This window comes from Neolamprologus brichardi, chromosome 9 (assembly GCF_056152115.1).
Source record: "Neolamprologus brichardi isolate AB-2024 chromosome 9, ASM5615211v1, whole genome shotgun sequence".
In the NCBI taxonomy this organism is placed as follows: Eukaryota; Metazoa; Chordata; class Actinopteri; order Cichliformes; family Cichlidae; genus Neolamprologus; species Neolamprologus brichardi.
This window is the reverse complement of record NC_142112.1, coordinates 3,930,110-3,942,183: the sequence shown is the minus strand read 5'-3', so window position 1 is coordinate 3,942,183 and position 12,074 is coordinate 3,930,110. Positions and strand designations below refer to the sequence as shown.

Sequence of the window (12,074 nt, the reverse complement as noted above, 5' to 3'; positions counted from 1 at the left end):
TCTCCTCATTTGTCCGTCCCTCTCGTTCTCTCGTCTCTCCACCTCATCGGTTGTGAAGGGGGAGCTGTAATGAAGCTTGGGACAGATCTGGAAACAAGGTTGTCTTTGGACTAATATAACATGGCAGTGAGGGAGTTTAAGAGACACCGTATTGATCAATTTCCTGATTTATGTAAATACTTTTTTGGCTTTCTCGTCAAAACAATGGAGGCCCTGTAGTGTGTTTCAAACAGCAAGTCCCTTAATTAAAGCCGGTCGGAGCGGGCACGCTCTGTTTTGCGTAACTATTTTTAAATCCCAGTAGCTCTGCTACCACGTGAGTTAGCGCAATAATTTTTTTTGCATATGAAACCGGAGGAGTTGTACTTACATCTTCTGCCATCAGCTTGTCCTCGGTCACAGTTTCCTTCCACATATAGCTTTGCAAAAACTGCATAAAAAGCACTTGCAGCAACAAAAACATAATATTCCAGAAACACGCTTTGCGGATCCGATCAGCTGTTTGTAACACTTCCTACTTTGGAATAGACGTCAGCGCGAACTTTCGCATGTCCGCCATGACCTGCCTGAAACCGGAAGTGACGTAATTTTGCGGAAATGTAGTTTTTTACCATCAGGGCCTCATGAGCCTATACTGGTGTTTTTAAAAGTTATCTTTGACTTTATGACTTTCTGTGTCGTTTCTGGGATGCTTAGGACTCATATTGCACTGCTGGAAATAGTTTATTTTGATGCATATGCTGCTTTTTTGCAAATTTGCATCATAATATTTCTTTTTGTTTTTCCTGCAGTATATAAAAATTGGTGTATTTCAAATATAAAACTATGAAGACACTCAAAATAAATTTCCTGTGGTGGGAAACTATTTTGTGCAACTTTTTTGTATTTACAGTTTTGAGGGATAAGCCTCTTAAATTTCTCTAACTAGAAATATATGTTAAAAAACAAAAACGATTTTCAATTTTTTTGTAGTTTATTGCACTTTTTTTGCAATTTATGTAATTACTATGCACTTAATGCAGACATATTATTAAAATTTAGGCTGTAATGGTTGTATTGATGTATAGCAACTTGAAATGCTCCCAAAAATGGCTCCACAGCATGTAAAAATATAATATAAGCTCTGGCGGACTTGGTTCTATGGTAGGTCTTAAAGGGTTAAACAAATGTTGTGGTTTTATGGCGGTTGGAAAGAACAGTAGCCACTTCTGTCTTTTATCACGCTCTCGCTTTATCAGATTGCAGTTGAAATGTTTAACACTGGAAGTCCCAGGCTTTTCTAAGCCCACGTCAGCCAAGTGGAAGCTAAATTGGCTAGTCTTTTAGCATCAATTCATATATAAATTAGGTTGTTACTTGAGAAGTGGGGGGAGTGGGGGAGTGGGGGTGTGTGAATGATTTCTAACTGCCAACTGCCTCTTTGTTTGTCCAAAAGTCACCAACTTGGAGTGGTTAGTTTCCTGAGCCACAAGGAAACTTGTGTTTCTGCCATCTTAGGGAGAAATCAACACACACAACACATTTCCTTTGTTGCTGAGATTTATTGATACAAACAGTACAAAAACACCCCAACCATTTGTACACATATTTACAAATAATAATAAAAAGTGAGTGAGTACATTTCAACATTTTCAGCAATCACTCACAATCCTGGCACTGCCATGGTATCTGTAGTCTGCATTTACCACACGTGTATCTGTAGCAGTGAACACATCGCACAGTGGCATGATTGTTCTTGCATTTGTGTTTGACCTGACACATGGCTCTTTTTCCAGGGCTAGGTGTGGAGGGTTGAGTCCGAAGCAACTGTTCTTTTCTTGCCTTCTTCCCAGCCACATGAGAGTGAGCCAACTCTTGCAAGCTCCACCAGGAAGTCCACCCGTCTTTCCTTCGTCCCGGTGCATGCTTGATACAGCACATGTGCATTCAGTGCTGCCATGTCGATCATGTTATAGAACACAGCAACTGGCCAGCGCCGTGTTCCTGTCTGCCATCCATGCTGTATTCATTTATTCTGATCCTCTCAGTGGAAACTGTCTCTGAATGTTAAAACATGCCTGACGGGTAAAATCATTTCCACCTTACCTCACAGAATTACCGTTCTCTAGAGTCTCGTTTTCGAATCGCAAATAGCTTTTACGTTTCAGGAACAACCCCGCAGTCGAAGATTTGCCGTTGTACTAATCCATCTTAAAGTTTCTGGGCCTTAATAAACACCACAGAACAAGCTCCACTCACAGCCCCACACCTCATGCTTCATCCAGGACAGGTGCCCCGTGGGACGGGCCGCCGCTGTAATGGATCCCTCTGTCAGTCTGGAGCTTTGTCAACTTCCCAGCCACCGCGGTCCCCTCAGCTTCACTGCATCAATCATGTGCACAGTCTCACTACAGCTACACAACATTATTTCTCATTTTCCACCAACAGGGGGCAGACCGAGTCATATTTGTAGCCTCTAAATGCTCACGGCATACACACCTGCACAGTCAGACGCACCTTTTTAGGACTTTGCCACATTAACACACCTGTTGCCTATTTGTCTCTGTTACAGATGAAGGCTGATGAGTTGTTATCTGGACTAGTTTGTCCTCCTGCTGCTTCTCATACAAAAACCCTCCAGAAATGGATGCAGGGGTCAGTCGTGTGGCATCAGTATCGCTGTGTTATATCACATATCAGACAACAGCTGGTGGCCAAGATCAGAAGGATGGTGAAGGTGTGTGTATGTGTGTGGCTGGGTTTGCAGAACCATATTAAGAGTGTGACTGACAGTCAGCCACACACACACACACACAGGCGCCCATACACCAATTAATTTTTCCATTCTGTCATCCAGCTCGCTGCCCAGCCCTTTTCCAATAACACACCTGTATGAGGCTCGATGCGGCGGTGTAGTATAGCCAGATTAGTTCCATGCCTCTCTGTTTCTGAAGGTAATATATACAGCAGGCCAGGTTGTGTGTGTGCGTGTGCGTTTATGAGTAGATCTCCTCCGAAGCAGTTGTTGTGCCCTGCCACCTAGTGGTTCACTGACTCTTTTATGTGCAGAGCAGTGAACAGACGGATACAGTAAGCCTCCAGCCTCCACAGTAAAAACGTGCTCATTAAAACCTCTCGCCCGACCTGCTGCCTACCGTTTGTTTCATTTGCTTTATCATCAGAGTCATTTCTCACCAAGAGGAACCCCTCGAATCTCTTAGAGGAAAAGGAAAGATCACAGCTGTCTACAACGAAGTCCAGAGCATCTATAGTAGCTTTTTATGCAGCTCTCTTTTGATTTGCAGTGCATATCCATCAACCCATCCTATGGGTGCTATCAGCTAAAAATAAGAACAATGACATGTTGGGGCAAAATATGGTTGTCAGTGGTCTGACAGTGGGGTTTGGGGGGTTCTGAAAGTGATAAGAAGCTACCCTTTAAAATATCTGTGTGGACGTGAACACGTGAAGTTGTTTCTGCAAACAGTGATGTCACTTTGTCACTGTGTGTGTGATACAGCAGAGCTCATCCTCTTACATCTCTGTAGCACTCACAGATCCATGTTCTTTATCCTGTTGTCTCTAATGGACAGTGGACACGGGCTAACAGCTTTGAGAAGCGATGTTCCCGTCCTGATGAAAATGCAGCTATTTACTTACAGTAGCAGCACTGTCCACACTGTTCGCAGGGCTGCACCAGCTGTGACTTATGTAACCGACACTGTATTTGACCACGACCATGAGAAGTAAACAGTTCCATGCTCCTTTTACGCTAAATAAAATATACTGCCAGTGGCATCTGTAGATCTTTTTCATATAACACCAATATTTTTTAGAAAAATGGCTATAATCAAATATTTATTTTATTTCAAAAGAACACAGAAGAAAAGAAGTGTGAGAGCCAAAGCTGCTTAAAGGGATGCACCTCATCGTTTAGAGTTCAGTCAGCGTAATTCCTACAAACGCACACAGGGATGCGTGACGTCTGTGCTGTGTGTAGAGGCAGCTGTCGTCCAGTAGGAGGCGCCAATGCAGAACTTTACATTGAAGTCCCAATGATGGTGCAGGTGTAGAATTTACATGGCTGTGCTTTCAGCATTCAGTGGTAGCACAGAGGAATTCATACGTTTGTTATGTTAGAGAGCAGTGTTTCATAAATAAATAAATACAAGCGTTCATCCCTCTTAGCACATCACTGCTGCCTGATGGGCTCGGCAGCAGCGGGAGTGACCCTGACCTCTAATCCAACTCAGTGCAGTTATAACATTGAAGGAAGCGTCGGCCTTCACAGTTAGGTGTGTTTTCACATCTGATTACTTTGGGGCAGCCTAATCTCTGTTTACTGTCCTCCAATCCTCTGTCATCTCCTACTAAGCTGGAAAAAAGATCTTCCTCAGCAGTTAATCCTTCCTACCTTGTCCCTCTAAGCCTATCAGGGAGGAGTACTGTACGCCACGCCGTCAGTCATGATGATTAAATGAGTATCCTGTGTGCATGAATACAAATGGGGAAATAAAACATTTGCTTCATTTCATTAGTCTGCACCGTTTTTTTGATTCTTTTCTCATTTTGTCCATTATGTGCATGTGTTTCTCTGGATTTTTAGAGTAACGACACAGTTACTGTTAATGTTTCAAGGTTTTCACCACAGGATCCACTACGCTCCAAGTCCGTACCAGTCAGTGCTGGTCGACTACCTGTACGCACATGTGGGAGATCGCCATAGCGAAAGGTTTATGGAAACATAAATCTAAACCACTTGAGTCATTTTTGGTACTTTTTGGCAGTGGATACATTGTAGAGAACAAAGTGATCAGTTGTGTTCATGCTGTCACCAGTGCATGCTTGTAGGGGCTCGTATATCTTCCAGTACAAACCACCGTGAGGCAGCTGCTTTTCCATATAATTGAATTGAATTCATCTTTACAAGGAAGGATACGTTTCTAATTTGTCCCCCCAAAACCTTTCTGAATATTGGTAGAAACTATTCTCTCACTTATTGATAAATAATCCATCTGATTAATAAAAGTAAGCGTTTAAATGTTATATTTCACAGTGTTTGTCCTTGTTGTCTACACTGCTGTGTATGATGCTGGGCTATCCCTGGGTCTGCCATGTGCAGTTTGCTTTTTTATGTGTTTAGTGCATTGTAATAATCTCCTAGAGCTTTGTAAATCAGCAACGGTGAATCAGATTATCAGCTGGAACATGTTGAATTGGAATAAATCCAGGCGGAGCATTTAGATGAAACGGCATTTGCCCCGTTAACCTCAGAGCTCAGCTCGTTTCAGATGCTCTCGGAGGAAATCTTTCACAGTAGACGGAGACGCTATGAGGGTCAACATTCAAAAAGGTCTGATGTTCCTGAAGTACGTAGGCGTAATCCTCCGTTTGCACCACGCTGAAAAATGTAGGGCACATGTAGACCTATATCTGTGGTAATCTGTCGCTGCTATAATGCATCTGCTGCTTTAATGTAAACCATCACCGGGTGCCTAACCAGACACAGATTCTACCCCCAACATTTTCTAAACCCTTAAACCTCTCAGCGTCCACCAGGTGGATAGTCACCTGTTACAGGCTTAGAGTAAGGTCACATCGAACCCTTCAGAAGGAAATTTCACCTATGTGGCAAATCCAAACAGAAATCTTATAAGAGAGCAACTTCTAGGGACAGAATAGCTGTAACTTGATTTAACATATTCCCATTTTGATGCATGTGCAACCATCCGGGTAAAGAAAATCCCAAAAGGTTGATTTGGGGGATTTTTTTAGACTAGTTTTGTCTTATGTGTCTTTTTCTCTGTACCCTCAACCCCAGCCAGTGGGCGTCCCTGAGTCTGGTTTTGTAGTCAGCTTTTCCTTCTTGTGGTCGCCCCGTGCCTACTCATGGGGATCGTGTGATTGTCAGGGTTTTCACTCGTATGCTATGGAGTTATTACCTTACAGTCGAAGCAACTGTTGCAGTGGTTTGCGCTATGTACATATAGGTCGTGTCCAAATTCATGGGCTGCTTCCTCCTGAGGCCGCATTTGTAGAACGATTACGTCACAGCGACGCGCCGAAGGCTGTCCAAATTCGTAGACTCCTCCGAATGCAGCCGACAAATGCGTCCTCCTTTTCCCCGAATTTGAAGGATGGGTCGAGTGTGTCCTTCGTGGCCTACCATATCCCAGAATTCATAGCGCGGCCCAGCCAAACTCCAGTTTCCAACAATGGCGGCCGCTACTAAGTTTTAAAATTACTCTTACTAATCTTTCTGGGTCACAAAATAAACGTTTAACATATTTTTAGGCGAGAAAGTAGCTGTGTAAACATCAAATATCTGCTCGGTTTATCAAGATATCGCATATTTGCAAAAGTGCTCCGACGTTTTCGGAGACCCACCAGCTCGATAGCTAGCCGGGAGCTCGAGGGTCACTGAAGCCGCCGAGAACGGCACAACTCCCGGCACATCATTTTCAGATCACCGCGGAGTTTCGCTGCTCGGGTTAAACGTAATATATAAGTCACTTAGACAACCTAAAAATGTTATTGTTGGGCTTTTTTCAGTGTTTTGTTTGTTCGTGAGTAAATTGGTTTGGCTGAGATTAAAGTTATTAGATTAGATAAAATAAAACTTTATTAATCCCCCGGGTGGTTTTCACACGGCTGAATAAACATCAAACAGAAAACTGATTAAACAGAAGTGTGAGACAGTCGAGAGTTTACGCCAGTGTCCTGTTATATTTTAGATAGCAAGGAGCAGACGGACGAGTTTATTCAACTCCACCGACACAGCGGTGACGCTAATCAGAAGGCTAGACCGTCCAATTTCCCCAGCCGTTTACTTCCGGCCTACCCGACCTTCTGAGGACCCGGCCCACGTAGACCGCGAAGGCCGGGTCCTCAGGAGGATGCAGCCCATGAATTTGGACACGACCATAGATATATATCTTCCTGATGTTGCTGTCATTCGGAATGTAGTGATTCCGAATGACAGCAACATCTGGAAGAAGGAGCACGAGAAGCTTAAGAAGTACCAATGCTGGGGTACTTCTGAAGAAGCTGGAGAAGATGTGGAGGGTGAAGATAACGGTGGTCCCCGTGGTAATCGGAGCACTCTGTGCAGTGACTCCCAAGCTAGGCGAGTGGCTCCAGCAGATCCCGGGAACAACATCGGAGATCTCTGTCCAGAAGAGCGCAGTCCTGGGAACAGCTAAGACAGTAATAACACAGTGGCTTCCTGCTGGATGTTAATGAGGAGGCCCTGCAACCAGAGTGGGAGTCCAGGTTCTTTTTATACTTGAGTGGCGCGAGGTCCCGGGTTCAAATCCCGGACGAGCCCCCGTTATGTTACGACCCGGCTCAAAAGCCGCAACATAAAAAAGGAGATGAATACCAGAGTGTGGGTGGGAAGAGGTTTTATCTTAAAATGGAATAGCAGGTTGGCTCAAATGGCATTCATGTTAGTTAGTGTACATATTAGTAAATATTACTAAATCTGTCACCCACAAACTTCCCAGCTTTCCAAAGTGTTCCCATGTATACAGGAGTGATCCTGACTCAAACATGGGACATGTAATGATTTCCTATTAGATTAGGAGCTAGTCCTGAAACTCGGATTATTAATTATATCAGTGAGGGAAAGATTTAATCCACATTAATCTGTTGATAATATTATAATTTCAAGTATTTTTCATGCATCTGCTGGAGGAGACACAAACCCAAGCTGGTCCCAGTGCCAGTCCCGAACACACACACACTCCATCCTGTTTCTGCATCAGTTCAGTGAATGAATATTAATGATTGTTCATATTTAATTCAGAAAAATAATAAAAGAGTTCAAATTACTTAATAGCTGAAGCATTATTGATTAAAAAAGATATTCTCAGACATATTCTCTGCAATATCTTTCACTTCTCACTCACTTTTTCACGGGACAGTCGCTTGCGGTGGAAACCAAAGCTTTCAAATGGCTAGATCGTGTGCACGTTGTCCTTGTCACGTGCATGCAGAGCTTTGTAAAGCAGCTTTGGGGGTGATGCTCCAACACCTTCAGCCATTAAAACAAGAGAAGAAGAAAAAAAGCTCCAGATGCACAGGGAACGCTGTTAATGACATGAACGGACACGACCCAGTGACTTATGAATGAACATCAGCCTGCTCATCTATACACATGTGCACATACAAGCACGCATTTAAACTGGCACGTATTTACATGCGTCGCTGATATGGCCAGATGGTGTAATCCTCTACTTTCCCCTGGGTTTCATATTTTTTCCCCTCCTGTGTTGGGATTATGCTGTCGTCCAATCGGATTTCGCCCCACTCTCCAGCAATGATGTGAGATGAATGGCAGGCTGGTGGGTGGGTCAGGCAGGCGTGCAGTAGATCCTGCACGTTGGGTTGCACGGAATACCCAAGTGCTCCATATTGCAAAAACTGCCACAGCTTCCGTTTGCGAGGCTGCTCACTGACCATCACTCTGCAGGTAAGTTGCAGACGGGCAGATCAGGCATGAGACGGGATTTGAAAGAAACTTTGTTTGTGGCCAAGGCGTTCATGTTTAAAGGCGACGGATAAGAAAAGAAGGATTACGATGCAAAACTAAAAAGCTTAAGTTCTCAAAACGCTAATGCACTTTAAGTTGATGTTGCAGACTGGATGCGTTTCACTGTAGGTTTTGTTGGTGTGATGTTTGGAATTATAAAGTCAAGAAAAACAGATTAAGATGAATTTAAACAGCGTGCAACGGGAGGACATACTTCATGGATCGTTTTCAGTAAAACAAGGATATTTGAGAGTAAATTTATAGAATTAAATCCTGTCTGTTTAACATGAAAAGAAAAAACAGTTCACATGTCCACTTTCTGTACTGTTTGAATCGTGGCATGCATGTATGTATCATGTATTTGGAGTTTTTGGAATATTTTGCAGTCATATTTTCAGTGTGCATCTCACGATCTTCTTTGAATAGGGGCCCAGTGCTCATTTGCCACATAATTCAGTAACCAGTATCTCATATGTGTGGTTGAGCTTTTCTTAACCCTTTAAAACCGGTCGGAGTGGGCACGCTCTGTTCTGCGTAACTATTTTTAAATCCCGGTAGCTCTGCAACCACGTAAGCTAGCGCAATAATTTTTTTTGCATATGAAACAGGAGGAGTTGTACTTACATCTTATGCCATCAGCTTGTCCTCGGTCACAGTTTCCTTCCACATATAGCTTTGCAAAAACTGCATAAAAAGCACTTGCAGCAACAAAAACATAATATTCCAGAAACACACTTTGCCGATCCGATCAGCTGTTCATAACACTTCCTACGTTGGAATAGACGTCAGCGTGAACTATCGCATGTCCGCCATGACCTGCCCAAAACCAGAAGTGACGTCATTTTCGCGGAAATGTAGTTTTTTACCATCAGGGGCCTCATGAGCCTATACTGGTGTTTTTAAAAGTTATGTTTGACTTTATGACTTTCTGTGTCGTTTCTGGGATGCTTAGGACTCATATTGCACTGCTGGAAATAGTTTATTTTGATGCATATGCTGCTTTTTTGCAAATTTGCATTATAATATTTATTTTCATTTTTCCTGCAGTGTATAAAAATTGGTGTATTTCAAAAATAAAACTATGAAGACACTCAAAATAAATTTCCTGTGGTGGGAAACTATTTTGTGCAACTTTTTTGTATTTACAGTTTTGAGGGATAAGCCTCTTAAATTTCTCTAACTAGAAATATATGTTAAAAAAACAAAAACGATTTTCAATCTTTTTGTAGTTTATTGCACTTTTTTGCAATTTATGTAATTACTATGCACTTAATGCAGACATATTATTAAAATTTGGGCTATAATGGTTGTATTGATGTATAGCAACTTGAAATGCTCCCAAAAATGGCTCCACAGCATGTAAACATATAATATAAGCTCTGGCGGACTTGGTTCTATGGTAGGTCTTAAAGGGTTAATAGATGTCGTGGAATTTCCTCCACTTTGATACTATGTTGCAATAGTCATCATCATCATTTTACATTACGCTGCTGATGAGGATGATAACGATGCTGCTGTGTACACATGCATGTTAATGCAATTGCAAGCTCACATTCATGGTGTCAAAAGCAGAATAGCAGCTTATTTTGTGTTTGTGCGACGCTCTCCCGTGTGTGGTTTCATTTCACGCTTACTTAGCTGTTTTAGCACTCGTGTGGCAGATTAGCCTCGTATGTAAGATGGTGTGTGAGCTGATTAAACACAGATGCACATTTAATAAGGAGAGAGAACCATGTACTTTAGTATATTTGAGTGTGTGTGTGACAGCAGGCCTTTGTAATTCACAGCGTGAGATGCACGGATGCATTTGAGGCGCTCACACGATTCAACAAACTGATTATGTAGACGTTCGCAAAGTCGTTACACAAAGCTTGAACTCTGCTCTTATCTGTGCTTTGATGTTGCTCCAATAACACCACCACCTCGCTGCCTGTGCCATCATAACCTGTCCCAGTGTGACGGAGGCTCATCTGCTGCTCTGCCCCCTGCAGGCCAGTGCATCCTGTGCATGGTGGATGTGGTGCCGGTGAAGAACGAGGATGGCGTGGTGATCATGTTCATCCTCAACTTCGAGGTCATGACAGACGAGTCTCTCCGAGACCACAAACAGGAGCTGAACCACCGCCTGCCCACCTGGCTCGTCACAGGTAACCACGAACACGACATTTGACGTTTGTCTGTTCTTCTCTGTGCTTTTCCTGTAACGTCACCGTTTCTCTGACGCTCTCGTGTGAATGCAGGTTTAGCTTCTGTTATTACACCACTGCTGTCAAACATAAGGCCCTGGGCCAAAATTGGCCCAGTAAAAACTCAAATCTGGCCCACTAGACAGAAAGTGTGACGGCGTGACCCTTTGGGAAGTAAAAAACATTCATGTAAAAGTGACATTTGTAATTACTCTGTAACTGCAGTACAGTCAGACTTTTTCTTTCATTTCACCATTTTTGTCTTACAGTTTAAGTCCAGAGACTCACACGGACACATTTTGTTTATCATGTAGAAAAATTAAAACTGTTTTCTTATATTTTGGCTTCTCAGCTAAATTTGTAGTTAAACAGAAAGGGCAGCTTCACTTGTCTGTCCCCCCTAACATCACAATGTTGTGTATGTGGTGATGCATAATGAGACACCGTGCTCCACATAGCTGATTGTGTTTAGTGAGTGTCACGGCCTTTTATGTTCCAAACACCAAAAAAGTCCAAGAAAAGGCCGTGGGTGGCAACGGGAGGTTTGTTTTAGACGCACTTCTGACTCCATTGTTTAAAAATCATATGTTGTTTATTTTGTAGAAAATTATAAACAAAAATCAACCAAATAACTTCTTAAAACTTACAATTAAACGAAAGTTAACTCAATTTGCTTTAACAACTTCAAAAGTGGTCAAAAAAATAAAATAAAATCATTTTCTAACCCTCCCGTCTTCCCATCAGACATTTGGGAAAAACCATCTTTACCACACCCTTCCAGGGTGCTCTTAATCCCCTGATTAATGGGAGGGTCCATAAGCCAATAAACCAATCACTTTCCAAAAACTTTTCCAATTAAATGAATTACAAGTTTACATAACAAAACTAGGTCAGCATATTCCTACAACTTTAAAGAAAAAACAAAAATGAATACAAATTGCGTTTTATAAACATTCAACAAAAATGGCCACAACAGTGAGGTATAAGTAGAGTGTGTGCAGTAAGTGTAGTTTGTGGCTCAGTGTGGAACATTTTCAGGATGTATTGCTGCTTATTTAAAATTCCCATGTTTTTTAATCCAAATTGGACGAGATGCTCACTTTGCTTCACCTGGATCAACTCTTCATTCTGCCTTCCAGAAAGACCAGGTGGTCCGGCTATTATGAGATGCTTTTGTTCTTGCAAATCCTGAATATTTGTGTTAAATGTAGTCGTCGATCTATGCTCTTAACCCTTTAAAACCGGTCAGAGCAGCACACTCCGTTTTGTGCAACTATTTTTAAATCCCAGTAGCTCTGCAACCACGTAAGCTAGCGCAATAATTATTTTTGCATATGAAACCGGAGGAGTTGTACTTACATCTTATGCCATCAGCT

At 42.4% G+C, this 12,074-nt stretch overlaps 1 protein-coding gene across 1 annotated transcript in view; it reads left to right on the top strand.

Moving 5' to 3' along the window:
• kcnh2b (potassium voltage-gated channel, subfamily H (eag-related), member 2b) overlaps window positions 1-12,074 on the top strand; it is a 296,712-nt gene that overhangs the window by 134,502 nt on the left and 150,136 nt on the right. The window contains exon 3 of the mRNA XM_087845832.1: window positions 10,504-10,659. Coding sequence (XP_087701958.1) covers window positions 10,504-10,659 — 156 coding nt within the window. The remainder of the gene's footprint in view (window positions 1-10,503; window positions 10,660-12,074) is intronic.